The following is a 24,107-nucleotide window of genomic DNA, read 5'->3' as shown; positions in this document are numbered from 1 at the left end:
TGGAATGGGAATTGGTGCTGAACTGGGCCTGGAATGGGAATTGGTGCTGAACTGGGGTTTGGAATGGGAATTGGTCCTCAACTGGGGTTTGGAATGGGAATTGGTGCTCAACTGGGCCTGGAATGGGAAAGAGATTGGGCAAAATTTCCATTTTAGACCAAATCCTTTGGCAAAATAGAAGGGAAGGACAATTCCAAGCTGGAGCACAGAAAGATGGGAATGTTTTGGTCAGAGTGAGTGATCCAGGGAAAAGCTGCTGCCTGGGGCAGACATTGATGGAATCAAACCCTTGGGTTTGTGATGGGAACAATCAGCAGAGGCACAATTCCAGCCAAAACCCTGGAATCCAAGGGGAAACCGGATAAAAGGAAGTGTGGGAGAGGCCTGGAAATGCCTCCACATCACAGCTTCCTCGGGGATCTGGATCTTCCTTGGGGGAATCGACACACTGGGAATGTCCAGGAATGTCCTCTCCTCTGGGCTGGGGTCCCTCAAGGCTTTGGTGGCTCTGCCAGGCCATGGTGTCCCTGGCAAGGATTGAATCCTTGGGATGTGTCCTGGGGATGTGGGGAGCCAACATGGGAACCCAAAATGGATTTTTCAGGATGCTGAAAAATGGTGTTGTCCCTCCTCACTGAGGTGGGGTTGGACCAGGTGACCTTGAAATGTCCCCTCCAAGGCAAACCATCCTGGGATTCCTTGGTTCTGGGATTCTGGGAGGTGCTGAGGATGTGTTCCTGACCTTCCCCTCCTGCCTGGAGCATTCTGTGGGAGCAGCATTCCCAGGGATGGGGGCTGGGAGGGCTGGGCTGGGAGCACAGCTTGGGGTGACCTCAGCTGGAAGCCACCAAACCTCCCAGTCCCCTCTGCAGGACAGGGAGAGGAAGGAAAAATTGGAATCCATGAGCTGAGAGAGAGGCAGAGATCCCTCTGATCCCATCGTGGACACAACTGATGGAATTTGGGGATATTCACTGAATTTATTCCCAACAAAATCAGAGCAGGATAATGAGAAGCAGAATAAATCCCAACACCACCTTCCCACCATCCCTCCCTCCTTCCCAGGCTCCCTCTGGCAGTGCAGGGAGACAGGAATGGAGTTCACAGGCAGTTCATCCCATGGAGCTCTGCTGCTGCTCAGGGACAGAGGGTGGAGTTCTCTCTCTCCTTTCCCTGTGTCCCTCTGTCCCCTCCCTGTGTCACTGTCCCTCATCCCCCTGTCCCATTTCCACAAACTCATACTGGGATCAGGACTGGGATTGGGATTGAGGCTGGGACAGGGACTGGGATTTGGACTGGGACTGGGATTGGGATTGGGATTGGGATTGGGATTAGGATTGGGATTGGGACTGGAATTGGGTTTGGGATTGGGACTGGGACTGGAATTGGGATTGGGATCCCACAGCATCCAGTGCTGGGACCCTCAAGCTCTTCCCATTTTCCCCCCATCCTTCCTGAATTTTTCTGCCTGGAGCTGGTGGGTTTTGCATGTTCACAGCTCTCATTCCCGCTGAAATTATGGATGGGGATCCACAACCTCCGTTCCAGCCTAACAATTCCTGGTTTATTACCAGGATCAATCAAATCAAACCCTGATGGCTTCCAAACGTTCTCCCTCCTCGCTCCTGTTGTTATTTCCTTGTTTTTTATTAGGAGAGACAAGTTCTGGCTCCGGGAGATTTCCCTGCCAGTAAACAATGCCATTAAAAACAAATCAGGAGCCTCGTTTTCCACGGTTCCGGCAAATTCCCGCGCTCTGCTCTTCGCCTGCTGCCGCGGGATGGGCCAGGGCAGGGTGGCACATCCAGGTGGTGTCCAACTGCTGCTCCTGCTGGGTTTGCTGAGTTTTCCCTGGATTTGTGTCCCTGGATCCTGCTGCTCCAGCCTGGATGTGCAGGACTGGGAGGAGGCTCAGGATTTGGGAATGTCACTGTCACCAGGAGGGGTTTGGATCCATCATTGCCCTGATTGTAGAGGGGCTGAGCTCTCCATGTTTTTGGGATCAAGGCTCTTCCCTTGGGATCCATTTCCCCCTTTTCTCGGAGCTGATTTCTTGATGTTTTAGGGATCCCGAAGTTTCCCGTGGGGTTCATTCCCCCTTTTCATAGGTCTGATCTCCTCATGTTTTGGGGATCCAGGCTTTGCCATTGGGATTCACTTCCCCCTTTTCACAGGGATGATATCCCCATGTTTTGGGGATCCAGGATTTCCCCTCAGGGTTCATTCCCCCCTTCCATAGATCTGATCTCACATTTTGGGGATGCAGGCCAGATTCCATTGCTCCAGAATGCTGCTGATCCCTGTTTAGGGATCCTAAACCTCCTTCCAGCTGGGAGGGATGAGGGATCCTCTTCCCACAGCCCTGCTCCGTGTTTGGACTGGAACCACTGGGAAAGGATCCCTGTCCTCTTCCCAATCCCTGCTTTTGTACCTCTCCAGCCTTTGGGATCTGTCTGGCAGAGCTGGGGGTGACTCTGGGCTCTTCCCAGTGTTTGATCCCTGGTCCCTTTCCCAGGGTCTGATCCCTGTCCCCTTTCCCTGTTTCTGATCCTTGTCCTTGTCCCTTTCCCAGTGTCTGATCCCTGTCCCTGTCCCCTCTGGATCCCTGCACACATTCCCACCTCCCAGGCCCCATTCCCAGCCCCACATGGGAATTCTCTCCTACAAGGAATTGAGCACAAATGGGGAATATTTGACTTACAGTTCAGCTACAAACCGGGAGCCCTTTTGGAATGTTTTTCCAGGTCCTGGCAGAGCATTTTGCAGCCTGGCTGTGAAGGGAGAGGGAGGAATTCTGTGCAGGGAAAAGTCACTTCCCGAGCTCCTGAATTTTTCATGGCTGCCCCACATGACAAAGTGCTGCTTGTAAATCCATCCATTATCCCTTATTTTCTCATCCATAATTGAAAAGCTGGATTCTGTTCTCAGCCAGCAAACACGGAATTTACAGGGATGCTTCCTGCTGGATCCTTCCAGCCCCTGGAGCAGCTCTGTCCTCCCCAGGCTGCTGCTGGATGGTCACAGGTCCCCTTGAGAATGGTTTTCCATGGCTGCAGCTGGAAAATCCCTCGTGGAGGTGGCTGGAGGTGTTCCCAAGGCTCTGCCCTTCTCCCAAATCCTGTTCCCACCTTTCTTGGTTTCTGCCCCCAACCCTGGCCTGGGGCTGCTCTTGGACTTTGATTTTTGTGGATTTTTCCAGCTGCTCCAAGGACAGAGCCCCTGGCTGAGCCATGGAGTGTCCAACCATGGCATCTGCTGCATCCCCTGCCACTGCTTTTTCATGGGAATGGGAATTGGGCACCCCTGGTGCTCCCTGAGGTCGGTGCTCGGGTGGGGATTGATGAATGAGCTGGAAGGTGACAAACTCGGGAGCTCCCATCCCTTATTTAGAGGAATGCTGATGGAAAAAGGCTCTGGGGAGCTTGAAAGCTCTTGCCAAGGAGGGGGATGGGAAAGGTGATGGAAAATGGAATTCAGGCTGGTTCAGTGAAAATAATTTCTGCTGGAATTGCATTCAGGGGTTATCCAGGTTAAAGCAGCTTCCCAGAATCTTGGCTGTGGGTTTAACTGGGAAAATCCAACTGTGACTGAAATCCCAGTGCTCTGGAGAGGCTTGGAGCTTCTCCTGGGGATCCAGGGGTTTGGGAGAAAGGGGAACCCACAGGGGAACCAGAGGGGAGTTCAGAGCAGAGTGATGCCATGAGGGAACTGCTCCCCAGGGGGTTCCTCTCCAGAGTCTGTCATCCCACATTTCTTTTGGGATCAGGTTGCTGGGATTTTTCCCTGTGGTTGCTCCCCTCCCTCTGGGCATTCCCATGCCAGCCCCAATCCCTGCCAGGGTTAATCGTGCAGATCCTGCCCATGAACACAGCCCATGGTGCTCCCAGCTCTGGGAGACACGATTTGGGGTTGGATGGTGAAATTCCCAGCTGGGAATTCAGGAATTCCAGCAATTAATTATCCTAAGGAACCAAATCCACCAAGGGAGCCTCTGGATGACCGATGTCCTCCATGGAATGTGGGAAGCCAGGACAAAGCTGCACCTGCCTGGAATAACAATGGAGAGGCTGGGAAACACAGGGAGGAGGGGAGGGAAAAGCTTTGGAGAGCTTGAAACTGGAGTCAGCCATGAAGTCTGTCAACCTGGATGTGCCTGGACATGGCCAAGAAATTCCAGGAGCTGCAGCTCCCAGCAATTCCATGGGCTAATTGACCATCATTGAGCTCTTGGAGTGTAAAAGGCAACAAAAGCTTCAGAAACCACCAAGGCGTGGGAGAGGAATCCTCATGAGAATTCCCATCGGGAGGGGATTGGGCTGGCATTGGGATTTGGCTCTTCCCGCCCAACTAACCCAAAACAAGGACAATTTTCCTGTGAAAAATCACTGTTAATTGCCTCTAATTGCTGTCCTTGCTGCAGGCTCTGGAGGGAGGAGCAGGGGAATGGACCATGGAATGTCCTTCATAGTTGGTGATTCCCAGGAATGATGAAATGCTGCTCCTTGGAGCCTCTGGAATACTGGGAATGCAGGAGGGAGAGCTGGGGGTGACTCCATCCCGTGGTTGGGTGCCTTGGAGCGAGGGGAGGTGGAAGACACTGCTGACAGGTTTTGGGATGCACTTGGATGGGAATGGATTTTCTTGTTCTGCTTCAGAGCTGGCTCAAGTGGATCAGTGAAGGAAAAGTAATCCCAGAATCCTGGATTGGTTTGGGTTGGAAGCCTAGAGATCATTGAATTCCCACCCCAGCCATGGCAGGGACACATCCCACTGTCCCAGGCTGCTCCAAGCCCTGTCCAGCCTGGCCTTGGACACTGCCAGGGATCCAGGGGCAGCCACAGCTTCTCTGGGAATTCCATCCCAGCCCTCCCCACCTTCCCAGGGAACAATTCCTTCCCAGTCTGCCATCTCTCCCTGCCCTCTGGCATTGGGAAGCCATTCCCTGTGTCCTGTCCCTCCAGCCCTTGTCCCTCTCCATGCTTTCTGCAGCTCCTTCAGGCCCTGAAAGGCCACCATGATGTCACCGCAAAGCTTCTCCTCTCCAGTCTGGACAATCCCAAGCCAGGAACCTCACGGGAGAGCTTTCCAACCCCTCTGTCCCTAAAGAGATCCCAGCACATCCCAGGGATCCCAGCAGAGCCTGGAGCAGACAGATCCAGCTGAGCAAGGTCATGGCAGCACTGCCACCCCATCCAGGCGGTGTGAGGACATGCTGGGAGAGGAAAAGGAGGGATGAGGGATGAGGAAGAGCCCTGGGAAGCTCCCAGGACGGGCTTTTCCTGGGATCTGCCCTCCCACTGGGGATGAGGGCAAGGCAGGAATCACACAGCCTGGCCAATTCCACAAGACCAGCTTTAATATCAGTCAGAAGAACGAGGAGAAAGCACAGAATCCATGAACGGGAAAAGAAGGAAATTTGAAAAACTCCTCCCAAAAATTCCAAAAGAAATGAAGCCAAGCCCACCCCACCGGGCTCTCCAGGCACTGCAGGCGCAGGAGCAGCACTGGGATGATCCATAGGGAACCCCTTGGCTCCTCTCCAGGGATTCTCACCTCGGGATTCATCCCAACCTCCCCCGATGCAGCCGGAGGAAGAATCCAAGAGCGGTGACTTTGGGATCTCTTTTATCCTAAAACTCTCAGCCTACGGCGTGGGAATGGTGAATTCTGGGATGCTCCTTCTGGCACTGAAACCCAGGGACTGCAAAGAGGAAAGGAGCTGAGGAATTCCGGCGCCAGGAGAAGCCCTGGAGTGCAGCACTCCGGAGATTTGGGATGATTCCTTTGGGATTTGCTGCTGCTGCTCGGGGTTGGACAATCCCATAAAAAATGTCCTGTCCCTCCAGCCCTTGTCCCCAGTCCCTCTCCAGCTCTCCTGGAGCCCCTTTAGGCCCTGGCAGGCCCTGCTTCCCCCATTGGAGCTGCTGAGCCATTCCCAGGTTGGAGTCAAACCCCCCAGGAGGAAAGGACAACAGGAGTCAAGTCCAAGGCGCCTCTCACTTGGGGCAGAATATATTTGGAATTTCTATTTTTTATATTATTTTATTTTATTTTAATGCATAGCGAGGTTCTTCTTCTTCTATTTTTTTTTATTTTTTAATATATTTTTTAAATAATTCTTTTTCTCTATCCTTTTTTTTCCAGTATTTTTTTTCCAATAGGTTTTTTTTCTCCAGTATTTTTTTCCAGTAGGTTTTTTTTCCGGTATTTTTTCCCAGTATTTTTTCCAGTATTTTCAGTATTTTCTTTTAATTTTTCCAGTGTTGTTCCCCAATATGTTTCCTGGTGTTTTATTTTAATTTTTCCGGTGTTTTTCCCCAATATGTTTCCCGGTGGATTTTTTTTTCCCCATCTTTTTTTTTAATTTTATCTATTTTATTTCCCCCCGGTGCAAACCTGAGCTGGGTCCCTGTTTTCCGTGGGAATTTTTCCTTCCTGGGGATGGGCACTGAGGTGGGGAGGGTCAGCAGGCGATTTCCTCCAGTGCCCCCAGCGGGGCCTGCAGAGGGACGCTCACAGTGTGGCTCAGGCTCTCCGAGTGGTTCGGCACTGGATCGCAGGTGCTCTGCAATAAAAACATGGAATGTGACACCTGGATCCTCCCCGGCCCTCCCACAGAGTTCCCATGGAATTCACTCTCCTCTCCTCTCCTCTCTCTCCTCTCCTCTCCTCTCCTCTCCTCTCCTCTCCTCTCCTCTCCTCTCCTCTCCTCTCCTCTCCTCTCCTCTCCTCTCCTCTCCTCTCCTCTCCTCTCCTCTCCTCTCCTCTCCTCTCCTCTCCTCTCCTCTCCTCTCCTCTCTCCTCTCCTCTCTCCTCACCGCGTTCTCCTCGTGGCTCCCATCCTCTTCCTCTTTCCCGAGAAGGTCCAGTAATTTTTCCTTGATCAGCTGTGGGAAGAGGGAGCTGCGGTTAAGGTGGGACAGGGAGTGTTGGGAATGCATTCCAAAGGGGTGGGAGAAGGAAGATGCTCCAAGGACTGGGCTATGGAAAGGCTGGGAGAGCTGGGATTGTTCGCCTGGAGAGGAGAAGCTCCAGGAAGAGCTCAGAGCTCCTGCCAGAGCCTAAAGGAGCTCCAGGAGAGCTGGAGAGGGACTGGGGACAAGGGATGGAGGGACAGGACATGGGAATGGCTTCCCACTGCCAGAGGGCAGGGATGGATGGGAGATTGGGAAGGAATTGTTCCCTGGGAGGGTTTGAGGCCCTGGCACAGGGTGCCCAGAGAAGCTGTGGTGCCCCTGGATCCCTGGCAGTGTCCAAGGCCAGGTTTGGAGCAGGGATGAGGGGCATGAGGAATGGGAAATCCTGGGATGAGGGGCAGGGAAGGTAAATCCAGGGATGAGGGGTAAATCCAGGAATATGGGGATCAGGAGTGGGAAATCCCAGGCTGAGGGGCTCCAGGAGTGGGAAGTCCTGGGATTGGGCAGGGAAGGCCTCACCTCGTAGAGGAAGTCGAAGAGCTCGAGGACGGTGAGGATGCTGGCCCCGATGAACAGCCCCATCTGGCCCCCGATGTCACCTGCAGGGACAGCTCTGTCAGCTGCCATCCCAAAAAACAAGGGGTAAATTCCCCCCGGAGCATCAGCAGCTCCAATGGCATCCCGACAATGGGGTTGGCCTCAAAATGGTTTTCCTGCTAATGAGGCTGGAGTGCTCCAGGCTGCATCATCCCAGGAATTCCAGAGCCTAATTCCCAAACTGGGAAAGTGCTGGGAAGAATCAAAGTCCCTGAAGCCAAGGAAAAATCCTGATCTGGCAAAAAGAGGAAAGGGAGATGCCCTGGTTTTTTTTGGGAAGCATCTCCAGGCTTTTGCTTGAGTGTCCTGGGCTGGAGGAGGAACCTGAGGAGATTGCGGGGAATCTGCTGGGAAGGTAACAGGGATGTGGTGCTCAGGGAAGGCAAATCCCATGGATTTTGCTGGAAAACAGCCCTGGATTGGCACCCATGGGTGGGGGGAAGGGCCTTTTCCAGGGGTGTCCATGAGACAGGGAGAGGGGGAAGAGGGAAAAGTCTGGAAGCAAAGTGACAACCTGGAGTGATCCCGAGGGATGTTTGGGATTTACACCACAGGGAATCACCTGGAGGCTTTGAGCCTGGGAAAAGGGAAAATGATGCTGGGATGAGGCTGTTCCCAAAGCTCCAGAGCCTTGGGAATGAGTGTCTGACGAGGGTGCAAATGGGGTTTGGGTCAGAGAGGCTCCAGCAGCTTCCCCTTCCCCCCTGGAATTCCTGGAAAAGCCTCAGGAGGTGCAGGAAGGGCTTTGGCAGGGCCACCCATGTGGGGTGACACAGGGACACCTTGGTGTCCCCACCCTGGGATGTCCAGCTTCCCACAGTGCTGAGCACCCCCAGAATTCCAGAGGGATCCATGGATTGGGGTGCCTTTGGGGGCTGCAGGGCTGGGGGGGCTAACCCCCCCCCAAAACCACTGCGGCCAAACCCCAAAGCTGAGCTGGGACCCCAAAGCTGAACTGGGACCCCAAACCTGGGGCTGAGCAGCCCAAGGGCTCCTGCAGCTCTTCCATGAGGCATGCAAAGGCCAAAGGCTCAGGCCTGGCTGGAAAAGGTGGATTTGGAGCAGGGAAGAGGTGCTGTGGATGGTTTTGGGATGTCCTCCCACACACACGGGGATGAGGGCACCATGGGGAGCACCCAGCACCCACCCAGCCCCAAAATCCCCCAAAATGGGGTGCTGGGAGCAGGCAGGGCTCCAGAACCTTCCATGGGTCTCCACTTCCTCCTTCACAGGGCACTCAAAGGCCAAGAGCTCAGGCCCAGCTGGAAAAGATGGGTTTGGAGCAGGAGGAGGTGATGTGGGATGGTTTTGGGATGGTTTCGGGATGTCCTCCCCTGCACCCTACACCACACAGGGCACCCAGCACCCACCCAGCCCCAAAATCTCCAAAAACTGGGAGCAGGCGAGGCTGGAGCAGCTCTACAGAACCTTCCATGCACACATGGAGTATCCATGGGGACATTCCTGGGATGGCTCAGGTGTGAGGGAAGCAGAGATGAGGCCTTGCTGGGCTTTCCAAAGCTCTGGGCTCCTCCCAGCCTCTCCCTGTCCCTCCCAGACCAGCACAGCCCCCAGACTGGTCCCAGTCCCCCCTCACCAAGTAAGGCTGCCACCTCGTAGGCTTTCTTCTGCTCGATGGTCTCGTAGTTGAGTGCTTCAAAGAAAATGTCCAGCACGAGAATGTTCTCTCTGCAGAACGGGAAAAACATCAGCCTGGGAGCCACCGGCTGCTTGGGGCTTTGGGGTAAAGGAAAAATGGGAATTTTGGGGATTTATTCTCTGTTTTGTCCTGATTGATCCTCTTCCTGGGGGCTTCAGAACCCACAGAACTTGGAGCTGGTGCAGAGCAGGAGCTCAGGGCACCCTGGGAGCCTTTGGAGCAGCTGGAAAATGTTTCCCCAGGATCTGTCAGGATCTTGGGTCTCGCTTTGCTGGGAGCTCTTTCCTTTGAGAATCATTCCTCCATCCCTGGCAGTGTCCAAGGCCAGGCTGGACAGGGCTGGGAGCAGCCTGGGACAGTGGGAGGTGTCCCTGCCATGGTAGGGGTGGCACTGGATGGGCTTTGGGATCCCTTTCAACCCAAACCATTCCAGGATTCCATGAAGAAGAGTCCAAAGGAGATGGAATAAGATGGAACAACTCTCCCTTCCCACACATGGCAATCGTGTGCCCAGGGCTGGGAGAGCTCCAAGGCTGTGGCTGCCCGAGCACCTCAGCCTGGAGTTTGTATCTCCCAAGGGTGTCAGCAAAACCGGGAATTTTTGCACTTTTTCTGGTAGGAATGGAGGATTTCCATGCAGACAATCCTAGGGAAGAAACTCTGGTTGTTCTACTGAGAAGAAAACAACCTCATCTCTTCCAGGTTTTCCCTCTTCTCTTCCCTGGAGGTCACCCCTGTGCTGGGGATGGATTGGCCAGGACTGCTTTTACCTCAGGGGATTTTCTGCCCCTTTTCCCCCAAAACCAAAGGAATTCTGGATCTCCCCGACTCACGAGATGTATTTTTCCGACTTGTTGAACTTCTTCTCCAGGTACTTGGCCGAGGTCTTGCTGGGGATCTTGACCATGGAGAGCTCCTTGTTGTACCTGGTGAGGTTGCAGGGCGTCCTGCAGATGCAGTAATTGCTGTCCTTCTCCGCCAGCAGCCCTGCGGAGGGGCTGGGATCAGATCCCATGGATTGGGGACATGGAGCAGGGCGGGATCCCATGGATCAGGGTGGGATCCCATGGATCAGGGTGGGATCCCATGGATCAGGGCAGGACCCCATGGATCAGGGTGGGATCCCATGGATCTGGGACAAGGCTGAGATCCCATGGATCTGGGACATGGGGCAGGGTGGGATCCCATAGGGGGATCCCCAATGGGACAGGGACCAGGGTGGGATCCCATGGATTGGGGAGATGGAGCAGGGTGGGATTCCAAGGAGCAGGGACCAGGCTGAGATCCCATGGATCAGGGACATGGAGCAGGGTGGGAGAAGGGATTATCCCTCCCAGACAGGGACCAAGAGGCCAATCCCGGACATTTCCAGTTCATCCCCATTCTCCCCACCTTGCAGAGGCCTCTTGCTGGAGGCCACACTCTGTTCCCAACATCAGCTCAGGGAACTCCTGATGGAGTCTCCTAAATCCAGACTAGCAATGATCCCTCCATCCCAATCCCAGCCCCAGGAGGACTCCCGGGGTGCCCCTGATCCCGATGCTGTCTGTGCTCATGGAGAACCAGGAGAAACTTCATCCCAGGCTGCATCCAGCCCTTCCCAACCAACTGGCTCTGATCCCAACCCCTCTCCAGGCTGCACATCCCCCCATTCCTGCCAGCCAGGAGGATCCAGCTGCTGGAATGCCCTGGATCCAGGGATTCTCCAGGTACTCACCGAGCGCAGGCTCTGCGCATTCCTTGTACTGCTCCGGGGTGCAGAAGGGAGCATCCCCTGCGGGAACAGGACACAGCCACATCCATCCCATGGGAACTTCGGGATCTCCACGGGAACCCACTGACCCCCTGCAGCCAGGTCACCCCTCTGCTCCCCCAGCCCTGCTGCCTTTTCCCGTGGGAGCTGCTGGAAAAGCACCCAGGGGTGGCACTGGGGCTAAAAAAGGTTGGACTTGATGATCATGGAGGTATTTTCCAGTCTTAACCAGACCCATCTTCCATGGCTTGTCCCTATTTCACAGGGAATCTAGGAATATCCTGAGCTGGGAGAACCTCACAGGATCATCCAGTCCAACCCCAGCCCTGCCCAGACACCCCAACAATCCCACCCTGGGCATCCCTGGCAGTGCTGTCCAAACACTCCAGGAGCTCTGGCAGCCTCAGGCTGTGCCCATTCCCTGGGGAGCCTGGGCAGTGCCAGCACCCTCTGGGGGAAGAACCTTTTCCTGATCTCCATCCCAAATCCCCCTGGGATACAACCTCAGGCCATTCCCTTGTCCTGTCCCTGTCCCAGAGAGGAGATTGGTTCCTGTCCCTTGGCTTCCCCTTGGGAGGATGTTGAAGATTTCCCTGAGCTCTGCCCTCAGCCTGCTCTGCTCCAGCTGAACATTCCAAGTGCCCTCAGCTGCTCCTCATGTGGCTCCTCCAGACCTTCCCCATCCTCGTGTCCCTCCTGTGGACACTTCCAATGCTTTCATGTAGTTTTTATATTGAGACCCCCAAAGCTGCCCCAAAACTCGAGGTGAGGCCAACCCAACCCAGAGCAGAGTGGGACAATCCCTCCCTGCCCACCTGCTGTCCCCAATCCCCCAGGACAGGATGTCTCTCCTGGCTCCAGGGTACTGCTGCCTCACATCCAGCTTTCTCCTGGAGTCCATCTCTCCTTCACTACTCCCCAGTCCCTCCAGCTCAGCCCCAGGTGTCCCCAGGTGTCACTGACCTGGCACATGGACCATCCCTCCACCCTATTCCCAGGTGTCCCCCTAGATGTCTCTCCAGGTGTCCCCATGTCCCCAGTGTCATCAGGCATCCCCATGTCCCTGGTGTTCCCACTATCCCCTGGTGTCCCCAGGTGTCCCAGTGTCTCCGTGTCCCTGGTGTTCTCAGGTATCCCCATGTTCCCAATCCCCCCCAGTGTCCCCTGGTGTCCCCAGGTGCCCCCAGTGTCCCCCGGTGTCCCTGGTGTCCCAATGGTGTCCCCATGTCCCAATGTCCTCATATACCCATGTACCCAGGTGTCCGCATATTCCCATGCCCCCCTGTTCCCCTGTCCCCATGTCCCATGCCCCATGTCCCAATATCCCCAATGTCCCCATATCCCCATCCCCATATCCCCATGTCCCCATATCCCCATGTCCCCAGATGCCCCCCGGTATCCACATGTCCCCACGTCCCCCTGTCCCCATGTCCCCAGATGCCCCAGTGTCCCCATGTCCCCATATCCCCAAGTATCCAGGTGTCCCCATATCCCCATGCCCCCCTGTCCCCCTGTTCCCATGTCCCATGCCCCCAATGTCCCCATATCCCCATGTTCCCAGTGTCCCCATATCCCCATGTCCCCAGTGTCCCCATATCCCCCTGTCCCCCCGTCGCTGTCCCCACCTGGCATGTGCACCATGCGGCAGTTGCAGTTCTCCACGATGTAGCGAGTCTCGCAGTCGATGCGGCAGGCGGTGACACTGTACACCGGGAAGAAGGCCAGGCCCAGCTCCGGGGAGCGACATTCACCCCACGGCGGGGGCAGGTAGGTCAGCTGTGGGGCGGGGAGGGGACAGCGACATCAGCTGGGGGACACGGACAGGGAAGGGACAGGGATGGGGACAGGGACAGCAACAGGGAGAGGAACATCAGCTGTGGGGATGGGGAGGGACAGCGACATCAGCTGGGAGACAGGGATGGGACAGGGACAGGGGCTGGGACGGCGACATCAGCTGTGGGACAGGGATGGGGACAGGGATGGTTATAGGTCAGCGGTGGGATGGGAACAGGGACGGGGACAGGTCAGCTGGGGAACAGGGATGGGAACAGGTGAGCTGTGGGACAGGGACTGGGACAAGGACAGGGATAGGGACATCTCCCCTGTCACAGGAACTCTGTCATGGGACAGCTGCTGCCTTCCCTCAGGACATCCCCCTTCCAGAGCTCACACGTTCCTGGGATGACTCGCTAGGGACAAGCTGTCCTTAAGGAGTTATCCCGGTGCCACGGGGATGACACCCTCAGGTGACAATGAACGTTTGGAGGTGACATCCCCACTGCCAGTGAACATCCTGATGTGGGTGTCAGCTGGAATTCCTGCCTGAAGACATCTCCCTTTACAAACTGTGAAATCTGCACCAACGTTCCCCAAGCAGGAAAATCTTCTGCACATTCCCTGGAAATGTGTGGAATTTCCTGGGAATCCCTGGGGTTGAATCAGTGGGGAATCCATTCCTAAAAGCTCCCCTGAATCCCTTCCTGGCCGAATCAGGGCTGAAACCTCTGGAAAAGCTTTCCCATCCAAAGCCCTGATGGCACGGAGCTGCCTGAGCTCATTCCAGACACCTGAATTCCTGCTCTCCGTGGTACTGGAGCTGCTGGAATGCCGGGAAAGGCACCGCAAGGAGCCAGGAAACAGGAGCAGGATGGATGGAGCAATCCCAGCCCTCAGCCATGGATTCAATTAACAGAGAGGTGGTAATTGGGTTTGATCCCTGAGCCTGCAGCCACACAGATCCTCCTCCTCCTCCTGAGGGAATCCCTTTCCTTTCTTCCAGAGGATCCCAATTTGGGGTTGGTGGGAAGGATCAGCCCAAGGATGTGGAGCTGCTCCCTCCACCCTCCCCTGCCGCCTCCAAAGTGGGAAAAAACCACATCAAAGCAGCGGGCAAAGCCGGGAAAAGGCAGCAGGGCCACGGCTGCCCTCGGATCCTGCAGGAATTGTGCTCCCTGGCAGCTTTCCAAGGGCTCCTCCTCCTGCTCCTGCCTGGAGAAATCCAGCTCCAGCCACTAATTGAGGGTGACAAACTCCCGGCCTGGCCCTTTTGCAGTCGTTAATAATTAATTAATGAATTAAACGCTTTCCTAACCCTCCTGATCCCGCCTTTCCTCGGGATTACCGGGATCAATTCCCAGCTGGCTGGTGCTAAACGGGGAAGGAACAAATCGATTTGAGTCCTTGGAAGCTGGATGGATCCTGCTTGTCCCAAACGCCGGGAAAAGAGGGGATGAGCTTGGAAAATGCGGAGGGAAGAGATCCCAGGGATGGGGGAGGATCAGCTCCTGCTACAGCCCTTTCCTGGCCACATTCCTGCCCTTGCACTGCTCCTGGCACGGAGCCTCCTGGGAGCTGCCAGCATCTGCCTGCAGCCACAGAGGTCATTCCTGCCATTCATTGGAAGTGCTGTCCCTGGTTTTCCTGCGTGATTCACTTTATCCAACAGGGAAATGTGGTGGAGATGATCCCAGCACGAGTTTGGGGCAGTTTCATAAAATCCTGGAATACCCTGAGTTGGGAGAAATCCCACCAGGATGGAATCCAACCCCAGCCCTGCACAGACACCCCAACAATCCCACCCTGGGCATCCCTGGCAGTGCTGTCCAAACACCCCTGGAGCTCTGGCAGCCTCAGGCTGTGCCCATTCCCTGGGGAGCCTGGGCAGTGCCAGCACTGGGGGAAGAACCTTTCCCTGCCCCTTTTCCTCTGGCTTTGGGCTGGATCTACAATCAGCTCCAGCCCAGCTCCTCTCCTGCCTCCCCCACACATGGCTGATGCCACTGAACTCCAGTGATCCCAAGGAAGGATCCAACCTCTCCCTGAAAATTCCAAGGAAGGATCCAACCTCTCCCTGAACATCCCAAATCCCCCTCAGGCTGTGTTTCCTTCGTTCCCAACAAAACCAGAACCAGAACCCTCTTTTCCTTAATGAGACCTCCAACAGCAGCAGCTTCATGGAATTTCCACCCCAGGCAGCTCCAGCCTTGTGAAATGCTGGAAAACCCAGAGCAGCCACGGCTGGCTGCTTCCAGCTCCCAGTTAATGGTGCTGGAATTGTCTGTTTGCATCTCCAGCTCCTCTTCCCACCCTGGCTGTTCCTTCCCATTTGCTCCCTTCCTGAGGAACTGATTTCAGGGATGAGTTGTTTAACCCTTCCAGCCCCATCCAGAGCTCGGGGATGTCACAGAGCCCACGAGGGCTCAGGGCTGGAGGCACCAGGGAAAAATGGGATTTGGGAACTCCAGGATCCTTCCTTGCAAATCCAACAGGAACAGCAACACGGAGACCTCCTGGAGATCCATGAAAAGTCCAGGATCCTCCTGAGCCTCATCCCAGCTTTGCTCTCACTCCTGCTCCCCCTGAATGAGCCAGGCCTGTGGCTGTGGTGTGAATTCAGCCTTACATTCCTGGTGACACAGGATTATAGAATGGCAAAGGTTGGAAAAGCCCTCTGAGATCAAGTCCAGCTGTTCCCCCAAGGCCACTCCCCTGCCATGTCCCAAATGTCACATCCACATGGATGGAATCCCTCAGGCATGGGGATTCCCCACTGCCCTCTCCCTGCTGGGCATTCCCTGGGCACATCCATGGGCACAGCCAGGCCATTCCCCCTCATTCTCCCAGGCAATTCTGGCTGGATTTGTTGGATCCAATTCCCAAACTCTGGCAGAGGTGCCTGGTCTGGGGGGTGTGGTGAGAGCTGTACTCTCAAGTTTTCCTGTGCTCACTTTCCCACAGGAGTTTTATAAAATCCTCTTTTCCACAGGATCCAGGGGGAGCAGGAAACCCAAACCATTCCCTCATCCCCAGCTCTGATGGCTCTTCCCGACCTCCCTTCCCAATCTCTGCATTTTCCTGGCCCTGCCTCATCTCCATCCCTTCCCTCCAAACCTCTTTTCCTTTCCATCCATTCCTGATTCCCTCCCAACCCTGTTTCCTGACCAAAACCCTCCCCTGCCCTACAAATCCAAGGTTTTCTTCCATCTCTGCTTCCAGCTGCTCCTGTGCCATGAAGGTTTTGTGGGGTTGGTTTTATGGGATTTCCTTGTTGACTTAATCCAGAATTTAAGGATAAACTGGAGGGAATCCACTGGGAGAGTTTGTGGGATTGAGGGAAACAAGGAAATCAGAGGGTGAAGGTTTTTCCAGGAGGAGGAGTCAGACCATGGGTGGGAGAAAATGCTCTGGGCAAGGGTTAGGAAACAGAAATCCATGGAATTATGGAATGGTTTGGGTTGGGAAGGACCTTCAATCCCATCCAGTTCCAACACATGGGACAACTTCCACTACCCCAGGCTGTTCCAACCTGGCCTTGGACACTGCCAGGGATCCAGGGGCAGCCACAGCTTCTGTGGGAATTCCAGCCCAGCCCTCTTCACCCTCACCTTCCCAAATTCCCCCTATCCCTGCCCTCTGTCCATGGGAAGCCATTGCCAGCCCTTCCTCCCTGTAAGATCACACCTCAAACATGGGAAATGTTCTTTAATTCTTTCGGATTTCCAGTCCCACTGCCTCACCCTGACTGGGAATCAGAGTTTCTGAGCCATCACTGCCAGACCAAATCCCATTTTCCTGCCTCTGTAATCCCACTCTGGATCTGCAGCTCCTGCTGCTCTCAATCCCATGAAGCCTTTGGAGGGGTTGAGTCTCCAGGGCTCCAGCTCGGAACCTGGGGCTTCATTGAAGCCTCTTAAATTTTTGTGGAAAAGTTGGCAGGAATTGCCCTTTTCCAGGTGCTTTCCATGCTCCCTGAATGTTCTGTGCAGTCCTGCTGGGAAGTCTGATCCCATTCCTGATGGGAGAGGTTTGGGTGATGCTGAGGTGCTGTAAAAACCAGCTGGGAAAAGGGGAAGGAGGAATTTCTCTTTCTCCCTGGGATCAGCTCTCAAAATCTGGATTTTAGTGTGTCCATCCCTGCCCTGGCACCATGGGCAGGGAAAAGAGGAATATTGCAGGATAGTGCAGGGATATTGCAGCTTCCTGAGGTCTGGAGAGGGAGATTCCAACACCCCAAAAGCAGCAGGAAAGGGGAAAAATGGAAGGGGATCCATCCAGAGCCACGAGTGGTGGGAGCTGAAGGGAATTCCCTGCTCCAGGGGGTCCTGGTGTCCCTTGGGATCCCTCAGGAGGGATGGATGCTGCTCTGTGCCAGCTCTGCCCATTCAGGAGCACACAAACCCCATTCATCCACTCGGGAATGGCCATGGAAACACTCCTGGAGATCCTGGAGCATCCTGGAGGCTCAGCAGGAACCACGGCTGGGATGGGACTGTGGGGGTTCATCCCATGGGAAATGAGGGGAAAACCCCAAAGCAGCAGCTCTGGGCTGATCCATGGATCCCATCTGATCCCAGAGCCATGGGAACTCCAGCTCCTTTCCCTCTGCCCTGGGACACCTAGAGGATCCAGGGAGGATTCTCCAGCCTCCTCCACCCAGACCCTCCTGTTTTCATTCCAATCATCCATGGTGTGCTTTCCTCAGGGAGCTCAGCCCTGGCTGCCCTGAACTTCAGGGATCACTCAAGTCTGAGATTTCATGGAATCACAGAATGGTTTGGGTGGGAAGGACCTTAAATCCCATCCAGTGCCACCCCTGCCATGGCAGGGACACCTTCACTGTCCCAGGCTGCTCCAAGCTCTGTCCAGCCTGGCCTTGGACACTGCCAGGGATCCAGGGGCAGCCACAGCTCCTCTGAGAATTCCATCCCAGCCCTCCCCACCCTCCCAGCCAGGAATTCCTTCCCAATATCCCACCTAACCCCACTCTGTCAGTTCAAAGCCTTTCCCTGTCCCTCCATCCATTGGGAATATTCCTTCTCCATGTTTCCTGCAGCTCCTTCAGGTCCTGGAAGGTCACAGTGAGGTCAACCTTGGTGTCTCATCCAGGCTGAGCAATCCCAGTTTTTTTAGCCAGGAAATATCCATCCCTTGGCCACGAGTCCAGGAGCAGCTTGGCCTCTTTAACCCATCCACCACATTTCATGGACAAACCTCCTGCTGGAATTGCTTTTTCAGGACTTTTGTTGCTGACTCAGCACTCCCAGGCCCTGCCAGGCCCCTCTCAGGATGCTCCCGAGGTCACTCCTGCATTAACTGCTCCCAAAGTGGGAAATTCATCCCAAAAGTGTCTCCCTGCAGGAACCAGAGGGCTCAGCCCCTGCAGGAGGAGGAGGAAAACTGACTTGATTCCCATTTTCCCAGCCTGAGAGCTCATTTTGGAGGGAGATTTAATGGGATCCCAACCATGGAGCCAGAGCTGGCTCTGGGCAGGGAGATTTTGGGAATCTCTGGCTGGAAAGAGCCAGGATTTATTCCTAGGATTAATCCCCAGGATTTGTCCCTCTGGTCCCAAGGTGCAAATCCCTCTGGCGCTGGGCAGCTGCACCCCAGGAAAGGCAGAAATCAGGGAGCAAAGCCCAGGAAATGCTCGGAGTTCCAAAATGGGATGGGGAAGGAAGGGATGGGTTTGAGCAGGGAATCATTGCAGAGCCAGAAAGGAACTCCCCCACACCCCAAATGCTGTCTCACAGGGGATCCACAGCTCCCACCATCCTAAAGCTTCCCAATTCCCCACCTTTTTATCCCTGGAAAAAGAGCTTTTAACTCCCTGAGGCTGCTCTGAGCTGGGAGATGGAAAATGAGCTCCCCTTTATCTTTATTCCTGTTTTTCCTAGCTGCAAGATCTTTTTTTTTATGTCCCAGGGTGTAAAGCTCCAGGTTCAGGACCCCAAGAACTGCCTGGGCTCAGTCCCTGTGGGATTTTCCTGGAGCTTTCCCACCTCTGGCTCTGGTTTATTACAGGAACAGCACAGATGGAGAGATTTAGTTGGAAAAGCCCAGAGTTAATCAGGGATTGGGATAAAACTGCACATTGGGAAGGTGGGGGAAGCCCAGAAGGTCCTTGAGGGATCATTAATTAGAGCAGCTTGTTAATGGTGGTAATTACGTTCAAAATGACTTTCTGGGAAGAGGGATTGGGGTGGGAGCAATGCCAGGGAGCTGAATGCTGGAGATCCCTCCAGCTCTCCTGGGAAAAGGCTTGGAGCCCTCAGATGACTTTAAACCACTCAGAAAATCCCAGGAATGAGCCATTCCCTCTCCCAGCAGCCCAACGCTGGCAAAACCCATGGAAAAAGGGCCACCCTGGAGCTGAGATTCCCCTAAATCTGTTTTCCCTGTCCTATAGATCTCCCATGTGGAAGGAGGGATTTGGGGAGGGATGTTTTCCCTTCTGTCCTCTGGATGAATCCCTCCTGATTGGAATTCTCATTTTGAATGGAAATATTGGAATAGGCAGTGCTGCCAGTGGGCTGGGGAAGATTCAAAGCCCTGGTATTTGAACCCAAAGTCCTTGGGATCCTCCCAAAGCTCCAGCTCATAGCCACGTTCCCAAAGCTTGGCCACAATGGGATTTTTAAGAAGACAAATCTTTCCAATCACTGCTGGAGCTGCCAGGTGGGCCTGGCTGGAGGAACTGTTCCCAAAATCTTTGCACATCAGGCACCACACCATGCTCTGTCCAGCCCTGCCCATCCCTGTCCATCCAGCCCTGTCTGGTCTTGTCCATCTATCCCTGCCCATCCCTGCCCAGTTCCATCCATCCCTGCCCAGCCTTTTCCATTCATCCCTACCCATCCCTGGCTGGTCCTGTCCATCCATTCCTGTCCATCCCTGCCCATCCTTCTCCATCTCTGTTCATCCTTCTCCATCCTTTTCCATCCTCTCCCATCCCTGTCCATCCCTGTCCACCCTTTTTCATCTCTGTTCATCCCTGTCCATCTCTGTCCATCCTTTCCCATCCCTGCCCATCCCCAGGAAAGCCCCAGCAGGCAGGACAGACCCAACACTTGGAGCTGCCAACGGCTCAACTCCAACCACGAGGAGCAAAGCAGGGAAGTACAAGGGATGAAATGCCTCCTGGAGCTGAAATCACAAGGATTGTGGGAATGCATGGGAAATAACCTGGAAAATAACCTCAGCCCCAGGAATTTGAAGCAAGGCATAAAAACCCTGCTAAGGATGGAGATAATTCCGGAGAAGGAGTGTCTCCCATGGAGCCCTGGCAGGGATCCTGGCGTGGAACAGGAATTTGGGACTTACCCTTTGCTCCTGGGTGGCCACAAAGGTCTGGAATCCTGGAGCCACCCCAAATCCCAGCTCCTGGACAAAGGGAGGCTCGGACTGGCTGTGGATCTGCACTTTGACTCCAGCCTCGAACGTCGTCTCCTCTGCAAGAGAACAGGGAGGTTAAGGAGCTCAAGAGCAGCCGGAATGTTCTCCTGGATGATCAGCTTGCTGGGAACTGAGGGAGGGAATCCAGCAGCAGGATTTGCAGTGGGCAGAGCACTCCTGGCCCTCATCCCAAATCCCCTCCCATCGGCACCAGGAGCTCCCAGTCCCTGCTCCCCCTGCCTGGGACAGCAGCTCCAGCCTGCTCTGAACTTCCAAGGAAGGGAAAACAAGAGGTGAGCTCCCTTCTCCAGCCGGGATTTGGTCCCAGGACACTTGGGTGACATTCCCACAGCTCCTTCCCAAGCAGAGCCATTCCCACTCTCCAGGTCTCCAGTGCTGGGGATTCATGGATGTCCCTCTGCTCTCCTATCTCTGACACAGCCCGAGGCCACTTGGCAATGGAGCTCATGGAGTAACACCCAAAATGCCCTCAATTCCAAGGAACTGGCAGCTCCTCCAAGCTGGAAAAGCCTTTTGGGCTCAGACACCTCAGAGCTCTGGGTGATGGGAGATCTCCACATCCCAAATCCATGTGGAGTAACTCCAGGTCAGTCCCTCTTCTCCACCAAGAAAGTGGGGAGAAGTCACCTGAGGTGACGTTGGAAGCAGAACTGATGGGATCAAATCATCCCCGAGGGTTCCTCTCCCCACACTTGGCAGTGTCACCTCCTCTCCTCGGGATTCCTGCTGCTCTCACATCCCAACAAACCCGACATTCCATCTGGGGCTAGCGATTGGCAGAGGAAGTTGCTAATGATTCCTAATTTGGCCTCAGCCCGGGATATTCCTGGCTGTGGATCCACGCTGGTGGCCGGCAGTGCCACCTCCACATCTCGGGAGCTTCTGCTGGAGGATGAATCATTCCTCAGCTTCCCACTATTCTGTAGGATTTTCCTACTATTCCATCATGCGTTTCCATTTCTAACAGCAGCGGGAGAATTCCGGGAGCAGGGAATCCCAACCGTTCCCAGTCACGGAGCTGCTCCTCCAGGGGCTGCACAAGGAGGGTTGGGAGGACACGGGCAGGGGACAAGGGGACAGTGAGGTGACACTGGATGAGGTTTTATGGATTTCAGGATTTCATTCTGCTGGCAAAGGGATCTGCTGCCTTCTCCCAAGAGGATTTTCCTCAGAGGATCATGGAATCATGGAGTGGTTTGGGTTGGAGGGACCTTAAACCCACCCAGTGAAGGACAGGGACACCTCCCACCGTCCCAGGCTGCTCCAAGCCCTGTCCAGCTTGGCCTTGGACACTGCCAGGGATCCAGGGGCAGCCACAGCTTCTGTGGGAATTCCATCCCAGAACAGAATCCCAGCCATCCCATCTGCATCCCAGCCCCTCCCATCCTCCCTCCCAGGAATTTCTTCCCCACTTCCCACCTAAACAAGCCCTGCTCACCCAGCAGCTTCCAAGGAAAACAAAGTGAGACCACAAAGGTTGGGATTTGCCAGGATTAACAGGAGCATCCCAGAGCTCAGATCCTCTCCGAGGCTTCACCTCCCAGCAGAGCCATAGCCAAGAGCTGATCCAGAAGTTTGGAATTCTGGAAACCCCAGGCCAGTCCCTGCTGTCACCTCCTGGGAAATCCCAGCCCCAAGCTGCACATTCCTGCAGCTTTTGGGAACAGAGCCCTGCCAGCTCTTCCCGAATCCCTTTGGTGATGTAGAACATCCCAGTCCCAATGCCAATGCCAATCCCATCTCCACAGCCCCACAGCACCCCAGGATCTGCCCCAGCTCCCCAAATCCCAGACCAAGCTGGACTCAAACCCTTCCCAAGCTCCCCCAACTCCTCCAGCTCCAATTCCCATCCCGTTATTCCCATTCCTGATCCCACCACCCCCATGGCTCTGCCTGCTGTTGATCCCCTTCCAGCTCTCTGGAGATTCCATCTGCTTCCCTCAGTACTTCCTGACACCTCGCATGAGGAAGCCTTGATTTAGTTTAATTTGTTGGGCAGCAGGAATTGTTTTCCCAAAATATTTTCCATCCAAAATGATCCTGCCCATTTCTGCACGTGCCCAGCTCTGATTTCATGGATTTCCCATGCCCAGGGCTGTGTCCAAGGCCATCCATGGGTAAATCCATGTCCATCCAGCCTGCAGGTATCCAAAATAACCTGAAAACCGGCAGGATTTGGAATTTTAAATGGAAAACTCTGGAATGGAGCCAGTGGTGCCCATGGAAAGGGAGGGAAAAGCCACACCATGGAAAAAACTTTGGGATTAAACCTCACAATTAGGAAATTCCATCAGTGCTGACAACCAGGAAAATCAAATAAACGGGATTTTTTTAGAGGAGCTGCCAACCCCAGGCAGCTTCCACTGTTTTTCCTGCTCAAGGATGAAACCATAAACATGGAATTGGCTTGGAAAAATTGTCTCTTCTCCTACAAAATCCATTCCCTCCAAAATTCCTCTTTGCCACTACTAGAGGGAAGTTAAAAGCCTATCTTGGGTGGGATTTGCTGGATCAGAACTCATTAAATGCATCCCAAATATTCCCAATCTGTGCTGAGGCTGAGCATTAGTGGGGATATTTCCTGGAATTGTGGGAAAATCAAGAACCCAGAAGCACCGAAAATCTGGATTTGGGTTCATTCATTCCCAAATTAATTTTCCTTGGAAACAGCGAATCCCAAATGGCTCCATGGCAAATGCTGGGATGGGAGAGAGCTCAGAACGTCCCCAGGGAAAAATCCCAGCCATGGTTTAATTCTTCCAGTTTGAGGAATTCTTTCACATTTTACTTTTTCGACCCCCAATTTTACTTTTTTTTCCCATTTCCCCCCCAGTTTTAGCATCATTTGGAATAACTTTTCCTGGGGATTCCTCCTGGAGCCCTGAGGCTGAGCCACTGCTATTCCCATTTTTCATAATCCCCCATCACTGTGGGGAAAAATAACCCTGAAAATCCTTGGGAATGGCTCTGAGAAACTAAAAATTGATCCCAGCCCCTTGGGATTTGGGATGCATTTCCCAGTTTTTAACCTCTTTTTGGGATCTTGGGACAACTTCACTTATCTCCAGCTCCACCTCAGAGCCTGGAAATTCAGTTTTTAGCCCATCCCGGGTTGGGAATAATCAAAAATCCCTGGAGAACTGCATTTTTCCAGATATTAAATCCATTCCTGCACCCAGGAGAGTCTCTCAATGAATTCTAAACCCATTTTTTGGAATCATCCATCAATGTGGGGAAAAATAACCCTGAAATCCTTGGATTGGCCCAGAGAAACTCAAAATCAATGCTGATCCCAATCCCTTGGGATTTCCCAGTTTTTATCCTTATTTTGTGGTGTTGGGATCACTTCCTTCATCTCCAGCCCCACTGCCCAGAGCCTGGAAATTCAGTTTTTAGTCCATTCTGAGTTGGGAATAATCCAAAATCCCGGGAAAACTGCATTTTCCCACACATTAAATCCATTCCTGCTCCCAGGAATTTGTCTCCCAGCAAATCCCAAGCTGCTCTTTTCCCCGTGTGATTCGAGGAGTTTTAATTACATCCAGGATTAATTCAGCATCTGCTTCCAGCAGCCTCCAGAGGGAAACTCCACTTCCTCTTCCTGGTGCTGCCTTTCCATGACTTTTTTGGGAAGAGCTTTCCTGGAAAAACCTGCAGAAAGCTCCAGCAGAGCTCGGCTGGGACAAAACTCCCCCTGGGAAATGCAGGAATTCAAATCCCAAGTGCTGCCAAAAGCTGGGAGTTTTCCTCTCCCCTGCTCTGTCCTGTCCAGACTCATCCAGTTCCCCTGGGAATGAACAGCTGGAGCTGCTCCTGGCATGGATTTCTTGAGAATGAGGATACAGCTGGAGCCAGGGGTGTTCCTGGTTGGAATTGTTATCCCCACCTCTGCAATTGTTATCCTGCACCTTTGGAATTGTTATCCTCTAGAATTGTCATTCCCAAGTTCTGGAATTGTTTCCTTCAGCTCTGGAATGGTTAACCTCCA

The 24,107-nt window shown here is 54.0% G+C and overlaps 1 protein-coding gene across 4 annotated transcripts in view; it reads right to left on the bottom strand.

Moving 5' to 3' along the window:
- Positions 1-5,338: 5,338 nt before the first annotated feature.
- LOC146426384 (acid-sensing ion channel 2) overlaps positions 5,339-24,107 on the bottom strand; it is a 377,298-nt gene continuing 358,529 nt past the window's right edge. For 2 of the 4 annotated variants that reach the window (XM_085083349.1, XM_085083352.1), the window contains exons 3-11: positions 20,027-20,154; positions 12,553-12,703; positions 10,892-10,948; positions 10,008-10,161; positions 9,112-9,203; positions 7,437-7,516; positions 6,819-6,887; positions 6,397-6,565; positions 5,339-5,701 (exon numbers count right to left, since the gene is read on the bottom strand). In XM_085083349.1, the coding sequence (XP_084939475.1) occupies positions 6,464-6,565; positions 6,819-6,887; positions 7,437-7,516; positions 9,112-9,203; positions 10,008-10,161; positions 10,892-10,948; positions 12,553-12,703; positions 20,027-20,154 (833 nt within the window). In that variant the 3' untranslated portion in view covers positions 5,339-5,701; positions 6,397-6,463. Of the gene's footprint in view, positions 5,702-5,983; positions 6,566-6,818; positions 6,888-7,436; positions 7,517-9,111; positions 9,204-10,007; positions 10,162-10,891; positions 10,949-12,552; positions 12,704-20,026; positions 20,155-24,107 lie in introns of those variants that run through there. The other 2 variants (XM_085083350.1, XM_085083351.1) reach the window with 2 other exon arrangements.

The sequence above is a fragment of the Lichenostomus cassidix genome, chromosome 27, assembly GCF_008360975.1.
Source record: "Lichenostomus cassidix isolate B80296 chromosome 27, HeHo_3.0, whole genome shotgun sequence".
In the NCBI taxonomy this organism is placed as follows: Eukaryota; Metazoa; Chordata; class Aves; order Passeriformes; family Meliphagidae; genus Lichenostomus; species Lichenostomus cassidix.
Note: the sequence above shows the minus strand (reverse complement) of the source record. Positions and strands in the feature narration are given on the sequence as shown.